At 44.0% G+C, this 17292-nt stretch overlaps 1 protein-coding gene across 1 annotated transcript in view; it reads left to right on the plus strand.

The window, feature by feature from the left end:
• AIP (AHR interacting HSP90 co-chaperone) overlaps positions 1–17292 on the plus strand; it is a 31888-nt gene that overhangs the window by 5278 nt on the left and 9318 nt on the right. The window contains exon 4 of the mRNA XM_077251151.1: positions 7750–7926. Coding sequence (XP_077107266.1) covers positions 7750–7926 — 177 coding nt within the window. The remainder of the gene's footprint in view (positions 1–7749; positions 7927–17292) is intronic.

The raw sequence follows: 17292 nt of genomic DNA on the forward strand, positions 1-17292 counted from the left end.
CATGACTTGAGCCCTGCCTGTAGGAGCCTGTTACGAACTGTTCTTGCCGTGCACTTCACCGCAGCTGCCATGTGCTATTCCTTTTGTAGGTCACTTGATGTCATCCTGCGGTTGCTGAGTGACATTTGATAAGATGACGGTCATCTCGGTCAGTGGAGAGTTGTTTTCGCCCTCTGCCGATCTTAAGCTTTGTTGTCCCCAATGACTGCTGCTTGACCTTGTTGTAATGGACTGCCATCTTAGAAATTTTAAGGATGGAGGCAACATGACGCTCACTGTATCCGTCTGCCAGTAAAGCCAGAATTGAGCCCTTCTTTTCCTCACTCAAGACTTTTCTTTTCAACTCCTTTGGCATGGTTAAAAGTTTTTTGTTTTTTTTTCATTCCTATTACTTTTGGGATATTACTAGCACTTGTTTTGCCATTCAGCTTGTCCTATTGCAAGAGGATTGTGAACATCACAGCAGTGTTTTTTATACTTTCCTTCGTTAAATAAGATTTGGTTCATGTGATCACGTAATCAGAAGCACATTAAGTAGATTGAGGTGTACTCTGGTTGGAATTCAACTGACACTGGAATGGAATGGCTGTCAGACATGTAGAGAAGCTGATTTTTATAAAACTGTGCAGTGGTCACTTAATTTTTTCCAGAGCTGTATTTGTTAGAGGGCACCTTCTTATGTTACTGTTACTATTTTTTTTAAGACAATGGCAGGAAAATTAGCAAGAAAAAAATGCCATTTTTTCATAACCCCATATTTATGTGAATTTTTGTGGCTTACCCGCCAAGCAGGTATGGTTTTGTGGTTTAGCGGAAAGGGGTGTGAACTAACATTTGACATGAGCAAAAAATATGGCAACATTTTAATGCAAAATAAGCTAACTAAACTTATCTGAAATGCACCAAATTTATCATACAGAGTGGTAAATCTGGCACTTTATAAATCTCTCTAGTGTGTGAGTATACCGTATATTATACACACACTACTGTACAATAGTTTTAGGCAGTTGTGGAAACATGCTGCAGAGTAAGTTTTTTTTTTTTTTGTCAATTAACAAAATGCAAAGTGAATGAACAAATAAGAAATCTAAATCCCATGAATGTTTGGTGAGACCACACTTTGACAGGGAGATTGTTTCAGACATTAGAGAACTAGAGGAAGCAACATTTGTAAAACGTACGTTGGGGAGTCTGGCCTGGTGCAATGCCTACACTACAGCATTGGGTATTTACTTGTTATACTAACATCTTGCCACGTTTTTATTCTGTTACCTTAAGTTTGTGTGACATGGAAATAGTGCTGATGCAACCGGTTTCTAATCCCTGAAAGTGCTATCCATGAACTGCTATATTACATACAGTAGGGGATTAGGGAGACCAATCAAATTCGGGCTACTGAGCATGTACTATTAACCATTTTAAATGTGGTTAGGTCTCCTTAATTATTCATCTACATTACATCACAGCTTGTTTCTTGTAATCAATAGCTAAGCTTAGAATACTTATATCCTCCCAGCTATATATAAACTCTTTGCTTTGGTAGTTATCCTTCCTCAATAACTGTGTTACTTCCCGTGTACTCATTTGATATGCATGTTTTAAAAAAAAATATTTTGATGAATAAAATGTACCTTTTGTTACGTAGCATGGACTGTGTTTTCTCCATATTTCTACAATTGATTGAGTTGCTACATGCTTTTTTGTCATAAGTGATAGTATCACTATATATTATGATGCTAATTTGGAATGTTTTCAGAATCTTAGGGTACTGTCACACAGTGGCACTTTGGTCGCTACAACGGCACGATCCGTGACGTTCCAGCGATATAGTTACGATATCGCTGTGTCTGACATGCTACTGCGATCAGGGACCCCGCTGAGAATCGTACGTCGTAGCAGATCGTTTGAAACTTTATTTCGTCGTCTAGTGTCCCGCTGTGGCGGCATGATCGCAGCGTGTAACAAAGGTGTGCACGATATTCCCAATGTCCCGTATGACTTCTACATCGCAACTACGTCATGAAATTATCGCTCCAGCGCCGTGCATTGCAAAGTGTGACCGCAGTCTACGACGCTGGAGCGATATTGGAGCGACGCTGGAGCGTCACGGATCGTGCCGTCGGAGCGATCAAAGTGCCACTGTGTGACAGTACCCTTAGAGAACTAATCAGCACAGATCTTCTGTGGATGTAGGCTTGTGCAAATACTTCTGACTTTTCTTATAATCTCAGGGCTCTGTGGGGGCCGTATCATCACTTCCAGGACTCCTTGTTTATGCTGGGGTTTGTTCTTATCACATTAGCCATATGTTGGGGTCGTTGTCCTGCTGAAGAACAAATACGGTAGTGCTCTTTGCTAGTTTTGGGCTGTATTTCACCAAATTGCGTTGTGAATTTGCTCAGGATTAATGGTGTCCTTCGATGATGAGAAATACAGGCAGATACTTATCCATCATGTGATATCATCAGGGAGACTTCTGATGAATTCTGCAGCAGCAACCCAAAATATACAGCCAATGCCATTAAAAATGAGCTTTAGCGTAAAGAATAGGGAGTACTGGAAGTGATGATATGACCCCTACGAGCTCTGAGCTCAACATCATCAAGTCTGTGTGTAATTACATGGAGAGACAGAAGGATTAGCTCAGAAGATGTGTGGTTAGTTCTCTAAAATATCTGGAATCTTCCTTCCAAAACTGTACAAGTGTACCTTGAAGAATTGATGCTGTTTTGAAGGCAAAGGGCGGTCACACCAAGTACTGATCTGATTTAGACTTCTCTTATGTTCATTCACTTTGCATTTTGTTAAGTGATAAACTAAGTATTCTTACATTAGCATTTTTTTACACTTGCCTAAAACTTTTGCACAGTACTGCATGTACATGTTTGTTGTTTTTTTTTTTTTAACCTTGATTCACACACTGACATAAGGTGTGACTAGAGGATACCAGAATACCAGATATCAGAAACAGTCTGTATTTTGAGCTGTATCTGCAGATGGATGCGAGTTATGTGATGCCACAGGAAGATGTGATGGGCAATAGACATATCATCCACAGGGAAAAGTCTAGAAATGATTCAGTGCCAACAGCAGAACATACAGCAATTAGATGATATGCATTGGGCACCGAGTGTGTTGTGGGGCTTTTGTTATGCAAAGGCTCAAACATACTCTGCTGGATTATATATATGTATAGGTTGTTGGATTATTGCTGACAGCAGAACATTATTAGGAAGTAGGAAATCACAAGCATTTAAAGGACCAGTCATCTTTCCCTACATGTGAACGTAGGGAACCTCTTGAGCACCGTATGGAATTCTAAGAAAAGATGCTCCCTCATTGTTACTTCATACTACTGTACCAGACAAGTCAGAAAAATGGCAAATATAGACTACTAGATGGTAGCCCGATTCTAACGCATCGGGTATTCTAGAATATGTATGTAGTTTATTTATGAAGATTTTAGAATAATACATTGAATACACAGGATTCAGCCGGCCATGACCAATTAGCGAAGCGTGGTTCAAATCCCGCTCCAATTCGCGGCCGGACTGCGCCTGTCACTGATTGTTCGCGGCCGGCCATGTAGTATATAACAGCCCACGTAGTAAATAGCACAGCCACGTAGTATATTGCACAGCCACGTAGTATATAGCACAGCCACGTAGTATATAGCACAGCCCACGGAGTATATAGCACAGCCACATAGTATATAACACAGCCCACGGAGTATATAGCACAGCCACGTAGTTATATAGCACAGCCCACGGAGTGTATAACACAGCCCACGTAGTGTATTGCACAGCCCACGTAGTATATAGCACAGCCCACGTAGTATATAGCACAGCCCACGCAGTATATAGCAATGTGTGCATCATATCCCTGTTAAAAAAAAAAAAGAATTAAAATAAAACATAGTGATATACTCACCTTCCGTTGGCCCCGGATGCAGGCGAAGCGGTTACCGACACTCCTCGCGCGCTCCAGTCCCAAGTGTGCATTGCGGTCTCGCGAGATGATGACGTAGCGGTCTTGCGAGACTGCTACGTCATCATCTCGCGAGACTGCAATGCATGGAGCGGTCACCGGAGCGTCGCGAGGAGCGGGAAAGGCCGGTTCTGGATCCGAGGGGCCGACGGACGGTGAGTATATAACGATTTTATTTTTTTTTTAATTATTTTTAACATTAGATCTTTTAACTATTGATGCCGCATAGGCAGCACCAATAGTAAAAAGTTGGTCACACAGGGTTAATCGCAGCGGTAACTGAGTGTGTTACCCGCGGCATAACGCGGTCCGTTACCGCTGCCATTAACCCTGTGTGAGCGCTGACTGGAGGGGATTATGGAGCGGGCACTGACTGCGGGGAGGAAGGAGCGGCCATTTTGCCGCCGGACTGTACCCGTCGCTGATTGGTCGTGGCCGTTTTGCCGCGACCAATCAGCGACTTGGATTTCCATGACCGACAGAGACCGCGACCAATGAATATCAGTGACAGAAAGACAGACAGACGGAAATTACCCTTAGACAATTATATAGTAGATATCAGTCTTTTCCTTCATAAACACAGAACAGCATTAGTGTAACGCAGGGGTGGGGAACAAATGGCCAATTGGAATTTTATAATAGCGTTTGGGGGCCGTATAATATTATTAACTTAAACATTAAAATATTAACTATACTTATTCATAAATTTTAAATAACTTGCAGCTCCCCCCACACACACATTATAGTGCAGCTCCCCCAATACACAGTATAGTGCAACGCAGCTCCCCCCAACATACAGCCCCTAACACATAGTACAGTGCAGCTCCCCCCAACACACAGTACAGTGCAGCTCCCCACCAACACACAATAGAGTGCATCTCCCCCCAACACACAGTACAGTACAGCCCCCCCAACACAGTACAGTGCAACTCCCCCCAATACACAGTACAGTGCAGGCACAGCTCCCCCAACACACAGTATAGTGCAACTCCCCTAGACACAGTACAGTGCATCTCTCCCCCCCCCCCCAACACACAGCTATAGTGCAACTCCCCCCAATACACAGTATAGTCCAGGCACAGCTCCCCTCCAGCACACAGTATAGTGCAGCTCCCCCAACACACAGTACAGTGCAGCACCCCAATACACAGTATAGTGCAGCTCCCCCCCAACACACAGTATAGTGCAGCTCCCCCCAATACACTGTATAGTGCAGGCACAGCTCCCCCAACACAGTATAGTGCAGCTCCCCTCCCAACACACAGCATAGCTCCCCCAACACACAGTACAGTTCAACTCTTCCCCCCCCCCCAACACACAGTACAGTGCAACTCCCCCCAATACACGGTATAGTACAGGCACAGCTCCCCCAACACACAGTACAGTGCAACTCCCTCCCTCTACACACAGTACAGTGCAACTCCCCCCAATACACAGTATACTGCAGACACACACACAGTACTCCCCTCTCCTCCCCACGTTGCTCCAGGCTCTGCTCTGGTCTCACCAGCTCCATTGCTGGTACAGTGTGGCGCACGATGAAGTGACGTCATTGCGTGCCTGCTGAGTCACCAGCAGAGGGGGGGAATGATGGTAGAGGGAGCGTCACATGATTCTCTCTCCTCCATTACTGCTTTTAACTGTATCGGCATCTATGATGCCGATAAGTTGAATGAGCGATGGGGGCGGCGCCGGACCACATAGCGGCCATCCGCAACCTCTGAAGGATTAAACGGTCCACGGCCAGAAAATGGGCAAAGTGGCTGCGGGCAGCACCAGATGATATTGCGGGCCGTATGGCCCACAGGCCAGATGTTCCCCACGCCTGGTGCAACTGAAGCTATGGACATTTAGCTAGGTCCAGAAATATTTGGGCAGTGACCGAGTCTTGGTGATTTGGCCTCTTCGTGACACTATTTTGGATTGAAAATGAAACAACTGAATTGTAGTCATTTTCTACAAAGCGTCCTCATGTCAGGGGCTCAAAAGTCATTGGACACAATTTACCATAAATAAAATGTTCATTTTTAATACTGTGTAGAGAATCCTTTGCAGGTACTGACTACCGACTACCTGAAGTCAGGTGGCCATGGATGTCAGAAAATACTGGGATTCCTCCTTTGTGATGCTTTGCAAGGCCGTTACTGCAGCTGACTTTAGTTGTTGTCTGCCTTAAGTTTTGTCTTAAGCATGTGAAATGCATGTTCGATGGGGTTCAGATCTGTTGATTAACTTGGCCATTGCAGAATATTCTACTTCTTTGCCTTTGCCTGTTTGGGTTATTGTCCATCTTTACTATGAAGCACCGTTGAATCAACACACATCTGGTTCAATCAGAGCAGAAAGTATCGCCCTGTACACTTCATAATTCCTCCGGCTGCTTCTGTCTTCAGTCACATCATCAATAATCACTAGTGACCCAGTGCTGTTGGAGGCCATACATGCCCATCCATCACACTGCCTCAACCCTGGTGTACAGAAGATGTGGTGTTCTTTGGATCATGAGTAGTAATGAGTGATCGTGCTTGGATAAGGTGTCGTCTGAGCACGCTTGTATGTATGTATGCGGATGCTTCCGCATGCTTCGTTTTTGCTACAAGCTGCGTCCTACTCTGGTCTCCGCATCGTCAAAACGACGCATGCGGAAGCATCCGCATACTGCGGCACGACCTGCGTACCTAATGTTAAATATAGGTACACAGGCCGCATGCCGGCCGCATGCAGAAGTAGGTGGAGCTAGCGGTGGAGGGCGGGGCTTCACGGAGGAAGTCCGCAGCTGCTACAAACGCAAGTGTGAAACCGGCCTTATTGAACAGCTGCGAGACACGCAGACACGGCGACTTGATCATAGTATTCAAGCAGGCCGCAGATACTTTATTAGCCCATGAGCGTGCTCGGATAACACCTTATCTGAGCACGCTCGCTCATCATTAATCGTGAGCTGTTCCACGTTTTCCCCATATTTTCTTCTTTCCATCATTCTAGTACAGGTTGATGTTAGTTTCATCGTGCAAAGAATGTTTTTCCAGAGCTGGGATGGCTTCTTTATAGCTTTTTGGCAAAGTCTAATCTGGCCTTTCTATTTTTAAGGATGTGACTACCCTCAAATTTAAAGCTGAGAGTTTACTCTTTAAGCCCATATTGATTACACAACTATATCTTAAATGTGCCCAAATATTTCTGCACCCAACAGAAATGGGTGGAAAATGATACTTTCCTGTTTCCATTTTGCTGCATTCAATAAATTTTGACAATATCAAATTGTCAAATCAATAGGAGGCAGGTGTGAAGTACCGTGCGGCAGCCACTACAAGTAAATGGAGTGGATCCACAAGTTAGTACTTCCGGCGGATTCCAGAGGCATATGTATCAAAGTATTTGGCACCTAGTGAGTTCACTTTTATGTCCAAGTGGGTACTTTTCAGTGGTGGTGGTATTTCTTCTCTTTGTATGAGCTGCTATCTGATAACACCCCCCTTGGATGTAACTCATTCTGTGTTATACTTTGCTGATAACTCTACAGAGGGGTGAAATGAAAGTTAAGCAAAAACATGTTCTTCCATTCTGCAGCCATTATTACATCCTGTGTCCAGCTCAACATGATCTGGTGAAAGGTCTTCTTTAAAAATATAGTGAAGGGGAACCTTTTGCAGTCAGGTGTCGGCTATATATGGAGTATGCTCAGGTCCTGAGCAAGCTCCATAGTTCCTTAATAGCAACAAACGCCACATTTTCCATGACCATCATCATCTTCTCTTCTAGATAGAGGAGCCAGGATCATACAGACAAGACGCGTGGGCTATGTCAGATGAAGAGAAGCTAGGTGCGGTGCCATTGCTCCACCAGGAAGGAAATCAGATGTATAAGGAGGGGAACATCCCAGAAGCAGCTGCCAAATACTATGAAGCCATTGCTTGCTTAAAGTCATTACAAATGAAGGTATGTTATAGTGGAACACCTCATTTTCTGTTTTGTTGATACATTTACTTAGTTTGAGTCATCATTTGTATTTTTTCAAGTCACTTTTCTTCTGTGGTATTTATTTTTTTACATCAAATTCTTTGAAGAATTTTGTGCAAAATCAAAGATGCCCTTTAATTTATTGTGCCTTTTTTTTTTTTTTAAGAACAAAACTGTCAGGCTGTGTACACACGTTGCGTTTTTTCTTGTTTTTTCGCTATAAAAACGCGAAAAACGCATACATATGCATCCCATAAATTATAATGCATTCTGCAATTTTTGTGCACATGATGCATTTTTTTTCCGCAAAAAAAAACGTATCGCGGTAAAAAAACGCATCATGTTCATTAATTTTGTGGATTTTTCGCGTTTTTCCCGCTATTTAATGCATTGGGAAGCTCCGGGAAAAAACGCAAAAAAAAAGCGTCAAACGCTAGAAAAACGCGAAAAAAACGCATGTGGATTTCTTGCAGAAAATGTCCGGTTTTCTTCAGGAATTTTCTGCAAGAAATCCTGACGTGTGCACATACCCTAACGATGCTTTAAAATGTTTGTTTTTGTGCAGTTAAAGTCTAAAGTAAAATGCTATTTTGTACTCTACTAGGGTGCTGGAGTACAATTGCACAAGATTTGTGACATTTCAAAAATTTGCAAGTGATAAATTAGGCTGTGTGCACACATTGAGTAAATGGATGCAGAAATTTCTGCATCTCTTGGCAGGAAAAATGCAGCTGTAAAAACGCACTTTTTATGCTCTGCATTTTTTGACTGATTTGAGGTCAATTGTGAAAACCGCTGGCAAAAAGGCACAGAGAAATGACATGCTGCAGATTATTTTCTGCACCAAATCTGCAAGTCACAAATACTTAACATGTGCATGACACTTCAGGTTTCTCATTCACTTTGCTGGCATCAGGATTAATTCAGGATTTTCTAGCAAAGCTGCATGGTAAAAACGCAGCAAATCTGCAATGTGTGCACAAAACCATGTAGATAAAGCCACATTCACACATCCGTGTGTCACGGTCTGAGCACGGACTGACTCATTGACCTGTCCCCCACAATTTTTTTTTTTTGGGGGGGATGTGGGTTTGTCTTAACAGAGTGTAGCTTACCTGAGTGGGGGGCAGGAGGCAGGGGACACTGCTACAGCCCCATATGCTGGGAAGAGGGGGTGTTCGGTGGTGCGAGCCTTCATGGGCTCTGGACTTTTACAAAATGATGGTAGCCCCACACTTCCCATCCTTTTCACTGGGATGGACTTCAGGAAAATGGAGGCCAGAGGCGGTGCATGCATAGATGGAGATGGGAAATGCGGGATTCCAGACATTTTCTGAAAGTGTTGTCGCAGGTCTTGACCTGTTCTCTGAGTCCACTTTAGAGATGACGTCACGACACCGGAGAGACAAGACACAGTACACCAAGTATGTATCTGAAGTATCTCTAGTTTATTGAGCTTACACAGACTTTTTATTAATACTTATGTCGGAAGCGGATTCACCATATATGGGCTAAGCGTCGGAGAGTTTACTATTTGTCTCCCTGTGGTTTCGCAATCATATTTTTACACAGAACATTATTCGTTATTTACCAAGGACATTTCATCCCCCATGCCCTGCTACAATTAGTTCTTAGCAATCAGCAATAACAGCTATGAAGAATAGTGAGTAACAGCTTGTTTTTCTGAAATTTTGTAACACTTACAAAAATGGAGGCAAGCAAAATAAAATGGATCCTGCTATAACAAAAGTACGGAGCTGTGCAGCCTCGCAGCGGCAAACACCCCCTCTACCAGCCCAGTGCCCACAGCGTCACCCCACTCCTGCCTCCACCAGATTTCTGCAGCAGTGCCCTTGCCTCCTGGGACCCGCTCCACCACAACGACCATCCCCCCCCCCCCGTTATGCTACTGTGAAAGGTGACTAGAAGATGAGCCATCATTTTATTAAAGTTTTTTCCTATTTACCTTTCAAAAATTTAGGGTGCATCATATAATCTGCAAAATACGGTAACTTAAAAGAAGGCGCAACTTAAATATGGACTAAAGAGCAAACTTCACTATTAGAACCATAATTACACCAAAAAAGTGTAAAAAAGATTGCTGAACCAGGGCCTTTAACCCCTTCATGACCGTGGGATTTTCCGTTTTTCCGTATTCCCAGAGCCATAACATTTTTATTTTTCTGTCAATTTGGACATGTGAGGGCTTATTTTTTGCAGGACGAGTTGTACTTTTGAACGACATCATTGGTTTTACCATGTCGTGTACTAGAAAACGGGAAAAAAATTCCAAGTGCGGTGAAATTGCAAAAAAAAGTGCAATCCCACGCTTGTTTTTTGCTAGGTTTACTAAATGCTAAAACTGACCTGCCATTATGATTCTCCAGGTCATTACGAGTTCATAGACAGCTAACATGACTAGGTTAGTTTTTACCTAAGTGGTGAAAAAAATTCCAAACTTTGCTAAAAAAAAAAAAAAATTGCGCCATTTTCCGATACTTGTAGCGTCTCCATTTTTCATGATCTGGGGTCGGTTGAGGGCTTATTTTTTGTGTGCCGAGCTGGTGTTTTTAATGATTCCAATTCGGTGCAGATACGTTCTTTTGATCGCCTGTTATTGCATTTTAATGCAATGTCACGGCGACCAAAAAAACGTAATTCTGGCGTTTCGGATTTTTTTCTCATTACGCCGTTTAGCGATCAGGTTAATGCTTTTTTTTTATTGATCGGGCGATTCTGAACGCGGCGATACCAAATATATGTAGGTTTGATTTTTTTTTTTTATTGATTTATTTTGATTGGGGCGAAAGGGGGGTGATTTAAACTTTTATGTTTTTTTTATTTTTTTCACATTTTTTTTAAACTTTTTTTTTTTTTTACTTTTGCATGCTTCAATAGCCTCCATGGGAGGCTAGAAGCAGACACAACTCGATCGCCTCTGCTACATAACAGCTATCATCAGATCGCTGCTATGCAGCAGAAAATCAGGTGTGCTGTGAGCGCCGACCACAGGGTGGTGCTCACAGCTACCGGCGATCAGTAACCATAGAGGTCTCAAGGACCTCTATGGTTACAATACTGAAGCATCGCCGAACCCGATCATGTGACGGGGGTCGGCGATGACGTCATTTCCGGCCGCCCGGCCGGATGCGGTAGTTGAATGCCGCTGTCTGCGTTTGACAGCGGCATTTAACTAGTTAATAGCGGCGGGTGAATCGCGATTTCACCCGCCGCTATTGCGGGCACATGTCAGCTGTTCAAAACAGCTGACATGTCCCAGCTTTGATGCAGGCTCACCGCGGAGCCCTGCATCAAAGCAGGGGACCTGACGTCGGACGTACTATCCCGTCCGACGTCAGGAAGGGGTTAAGGGAACCTGTCAGCAGATTTTGCCGCTATAAGATGCGGCCACTGCCTCTCAGGCCGGTTTCACACGTCAGTGGCTCCGGTACGTGAGGTGACAGTTTCCTCACGTACCGGAGACACTGACATGCGTAGACCCATAAAAATCAATGCATCTGTTCAGATGTCATTGATTTTTTGCGGACCGTGTCTCCGTGTGCCAAACACGGAGACATGTCAGTGTTCGTGGGAGCGCACGTATTACACGGACCCAATAGAGTCAATGGGTCCGTGTAAAACACGGACCTCACACGGACGTTCTCCGTCTGGGGTCCGTGTGCGTGCAGGAGACAGCGCTACAGTAAGCGCTGTCCCCCCCACATGGTGCTGAAGCCGCGATTCATATGTTCCCTGCAGCAGCGTTTGCTGCAGAGAAAATATGAATAATAGTGTTTAAAATAAAGATCTATGTGTCCGCCGCCCTCCCACCCACTGTGCGCCCCCCCCCCGCTGTCCTGAAAATACTCACCCGCTCCCACGTTGGCTGTCACTCCTTCCTCTCTGCCCCGCGCCTCCTACTGTATGCGGTCACGTGGGGCCGCTCATTTACAATCATGAATAGTCGGCTCCGCCCCTATGGGAGGTGGAGCCACATATTCATGACTGTAAATGATCGGCCCCACGTGACCGCATACACTAGAAGCCGCGGCCAGACCAGGAAGCAGCGAGGGAGGCGGGTAAGTATTTTCAGAACAGCGGGGGGGGGGGGGGCGCACAGGGGGTGGGAGGGCGGCGGACACATAGATCTTTATTTTAAACACTGTTATTCATATTTTCTCTGCAGCAAACGCTGCTGCAGGGAACATATGAATCGCGGCTTCCGCACGATGCAGGGTACCACACGCGTGGGTAACACACGCTACGTGTGGTACCCACTCGCCATACGGGCGGCACACGTGTGCCGCACGTATGGCCTACATGAGTTCCCAGGCACACGGACACGGATAACTCCGGTACCGATTTATTCCGGTACCGGAATTATCTGGACGTGTGGGACAGCCCTCAGGGCTTATATACAATTATATAATGCTGTAGATAAGCGCCCGGTCCGACCTGCAAGTGAAGAAGAATAAGTTATATTATACTCACGGGGGGGGGGAGCAGCGCCTCCCATCTTCTTGCGATGCTGTCCTCCTGCTTCTTCATGGCTCCCCGGCATCGCGCTCCTGTGCAGGCGTACTTATCTGTCCTGTTGAGGGCAGAGAAAAGTGCTGCATGGCGTAGGCACTGGGCCTCTCTGACCTTTCCTAGCACCTGCGCACTGCAGTATTTTCCTCTGCCCTCAACAGGGCAGATAAGTACGCCTGGGCAGGAGCGCAATGCCAGGGAGCCATAAAGCAACCAGGAGGGCGGCATCGCAAGAAGAGGGGAGGACCCGGACCTGTGACACCAATCGGACCGGACCGCCCCCCTGGTGAGTATAATAAAATTTATTTTTCGTCACTTGCAGGTCGGATCGGGGGCTTATCTACAGCATTATAGAATGCTGTAGGTATTTGGTCAGTATTTTACATCAGTATTTGGAAGCCAAAACCAGGAAAGGAGCAATCAGAGGAAAAGTATCATAGAAACACGTCACCACTTCTGCATTTATCACCCACTCCTGGTTTTGGCTTACAAATACTGATGTAAAATACTGACCAAATACTGGATGTGTGACTGCAGCCTTATAGCTGCAAAATCTGCTGACAGGTTCCCTTTAATATCAAGATATTTGTGGAAAAATACTTCTCTTTAAGCTCAAGCATGAAATAAAAAAAAAAAAAAGTTGAAAATATTTTAATACCCCCTCCTCCCTCTACTGGTTTGATTAAAAAAACACTAACAAAATGATCTAAAGAATGGTCCTGTTTATTTATGAAAACAACTTGCTTTTCATGTATTCAGGCTTTCAAATGTATTTTAACCCCTTAAGCCCCGAGGGTGGTTTGCACGTTAATGACCGGGCCAATTTTTACAATTCTGACCACTGTCCCTTTATGAGGTTATAACTCTGGAACGCTTCAACGGATCTTGGTGATTCAGACATTGTTTTCTCGTGACATATTGTACTTCATGACGGTGGTAAAATTTCTTCGATATAACTTGCGTTTATTTGTGAAAACAGAAATTTGGCGAAAATTTTGAAAATTTCGCAATTTTCCAACTTTGAATTTTTATGCCCTTAAATCACAGAGATATGTCACACAAAATACTTAATAAGTAACATTTCCCACATGTCTACTTTACATCAGCACAATTTTGGAACCAAAATTTTTGTTTGTTAGGGAGTTATAAGGGTTAAAAGTTGACCAGCAATTTCTCATTTTTACAACACCATTTTTTTTTAGGGACCACATCTCATTTGAAGTCACTTTGACGGGTCTATATGATAGAAAATACCCAAGTGTGACACCATTCTAAAAACTGCACCCCTCAAGGTGCTCAAAACCACGTTCAAGAAGTTTATTAACCCTTCAGGTGTTTCACAGGAATTTTTGGAATGTTTAAATAAAAATGAACATTTAACTTTTTTTCACACAAAATTTATTTCAGCTCCAATTTGTTTTATTTTACCAAGGGTAACAGGAGAAAATGGACCTTAAAAGTTGTTGTACAATTTGTCCTGAGTACGCTGATACCCCATATGTGGGGGTAAACCACTGTTTGGGCGCATGGCAGAGCTCGGAAGGGAAGGAGCGCCATTTGACTTTTCAATGCAAAATTGACTGGAATTGAGATGGGACGCCATGTTGCGTTTGGAGAGCCCCTGATGTGCCTAAACAATGAAACCCCCCACAAGTGACACATTTTGGAAAGTAGACCCCCTAAGAACCTTATCTAGATGTGTGGTGAGCACTTTGACCCACCAAGTGCTTCACAGAAGTTTATAATGCAGAGCCGTAAAAATAAAAAATATTTTTTCACAAAAAATTATCTTTTCACCCCAAATTTATTATGTTCCCAAGGGTAAGAGAAGAAATTGGACCCCAAAAGTTGTTGTGCAATTTGTCCTGAGTACGCTGATACCCTATATGTGGGGGTAAACAACTGTTTGGGCGCATGGCAGAGCTCGGAAGGGAAGGAGCGCCGTTTGACTTTTCAATGCAAATTTGACTGGAATTGAGATGGGACACCATGTTGCGTTTGGAGAGCCCCTGATGTGCCTAAACATTAAAACCCCCCACAAGTGACCCCATATTGGGAACTAGACCTCCCAAGGAACTTATCTAGGTGTGTTGTGAGAACTTTGAACCCCCAAGTGTTTCACTACATTTTATAACGCAGAGCCGTGAAAATAAAAAATATTTTTTTTTCCACAAAAATTATTTTTTAGCCCCCAGTTTTGTATTTTCCCAAGGGTAACAGGAGAAATTGGACCCCAAAAGCTGTTGTCCAATTTGTGCTGAGTATGCTGATACCCCATATGTGGGGGGGAACCACTGTTTGGGCGCATGGCAGAGCTCGGAAGGGAAGGAGCGCCATTTGGAATGCAGACTTAGATGGATTGGTCTACAGGCGTCACGTGGCATTTGCAGAGCCCCAGATGTACCCAAACAGTAGAAACCCCCATAAGTGACCCCATATTGGAAACTAGACCTCCCAAGGAACTTATCTAGATGTGTTGTGAGAACTTTGAACCCCCAAGTGTTTCACTACAGTTTACAACGCAGAGCCGTGAAAAGAAAACAAAAAATTTTCCCATAAAAATGATTTTTAGCCCCCCAAATTTTTATTTTCCCAAGGGTAACAAGAGAACTTGGAACCCAAAAGTTGTTGTCCAATTTGTCCCGAGTACGCTGATACCCCATATGTTGGGGCGCACGGGAGAGCTCGGAAGGGAAGGAGCACTGTTTTACTTTTTCAACGCAGAGTTGGCTGGAATTGAGATCGGACGCCGTGTCGCGTTTGGAGAGCCCCTGATGTGCCTGAACAGTGGAAACTCCCCAATTCTACCTGAAACCCTAATCCAAACACACCCCTAACCCTAATCTCAATGGTAACCCTAACCACACCTCTAACCCAGACACACCCCTAACCCTAATCCCAACGGTAACCCTAACCACACCCCTAACCCTAATCCCAACCGTAAATGTAATCCAAACCCTAACCCTATCTTTAACCCCTTCCCGACATTTGACGTACTATCCCGTCGAGGTGGGGTGGGCCCCCATGACCGCCGACGGGATAGTACGTCATACGCGATCGGCCGCGCTCACGGGGGGAGCGCGGCCGATCGCGGCCGGGTGTCGGCTGCATATCGCAGCTGACATCCGGCACTATGTGCCAGGAGCGGTCACGGACCGCCCCCGGCATATTAACCCCCGGCACACCGCGATCAAACATGATCACGGTGTACCGGCGGTACAGGGAAGCATCGCGCAGGGAGGGGGCTCCCTGCGTGCTTCCCTGAGACGATCGGTACAAGGTGATGTACTCACCTCGTACCGAACGTCTTCTCCCTGCAGGCCCCGGATCCAAAATGGCCGAGGGGCTGTATCCGGGTCCTGCAGGGAGCACTTCCGGGTCGGAGCAGGCTGCAGATGAAAGCTGCAGCCTGCTCCGATGAAAGTATGATCGCAGATCTGATATGAGTGCTGTGCACACTATCAGATCTGCGATCTGTGATGTCCCCCCCTGGGACAAAGTAAAAAAAAAAATTTCCACATGTGTAAAAAAAAAAAAAAAAAAAAATTCCTAAATAAATAATAATAAAAAAAAAAATATTATTCCCATAAATACATTTCTTTATCTAAAAAAAACAAACAAAAACAATAAAAGTACACATATTTAGTATCGCCGCGTCCGTAACGACCCAACCTATAAAACTGGCCCACTAGTTAACCCCTTCAGTAAACACCGTAAGAAAAAAAAAAAAAAAACGAGGCAAAAAACAACGCTTTATTACCATACCGCCGAACAAAAAGTGGAATAACACGCGATCAAAAAGACGGATATAAATAACCATGTTACCGCTGAAAACATCATCTTGTCCCGCAAAAAACGAGCCGCCATACAGCATCATCAGCAAAAAAATAAAAAAGTTATAGTCCTCAGAATAAAGCGATGCCAAAATAATTATTTTTTCTATAAAATAGTTTTTATCGTATAAAAGCGTCAAAACATAAAAAAATGATATAAATGAGGTATCACTGTAATCGTACTGACCCGACGAATAAAACTGCTTTATCAATTTTACCAAGCGCAGAACGGTATAAACGCCTCTCCCAAAAGAAATTCATGAATAGCTGGTTTTTGGTTATTCTGCCTCACAAAAATCGGAATAAAAAGTGATAAAAAATGGTCACGTGTCCGAAAATGTTACCAATAAAAACGTCAACTCGTCCCGCAAAAAACAAGACCTCACATGACTCTGTGGACCAAAATGTGGAAAAATTATAGGTCTCAAAATGTGGAGATGCAAAAACTTTTTTGCTATAAAAAGCGTCTTTTAGTCTGGTTTCACACTTGCGTTTTTATCTGCATGCGTTTTTTAAAAAAACCACATGTGTGAAAAAATGCATGTAAACGCGGTAAAACGCATGCGTTTTTATAGAAAAACACAAGAAAACAAGAAAAAAACAAAAAACCCTAACCCTACCCCTAACCTGAAATACGTGGCACTGAAATATACGTTTATATACGTATATACGTATATAAGTGCCACGATATTTCAGTGGCCACGTATATAAGTGCCACGTATTTAAGTGCCACGTATTTAAGTGCCTCGTATTTAAGTGCCTCGTATTTAAGTGCCACGTATTTACGTGCCACGTATTTACGTGCCACGTATTTTTCAGTGCCTGAAATACGTGGCACTGAAATACGTGGCACTAAAATATCGTGGCACTGAAATATCGTGGCACTGAAGTATTTACATGCCACGTATTTTTCAGTGCCTGAAATACGTGGCACTGAAATACGTGGCACTGAAATACGTGGCACTTAAATACGTGGCTCTTA

This window comes from Ranitomeya variabilis, chromosome 4, assembly GCF_051348905.1.
Source record: "Ranitomeya variabilis isolate aRanVar5 chromosome 4, aRanVar5.hap1, whole genome shotgun sequence".
NCBI classification, from domain to species: domain Eukaryota; kingdom Metazoa; phylum Chordata; class Amphibia; order Anura; family Dendrobatidae; genus Ranitomeya; species Ranitomeya variabilis.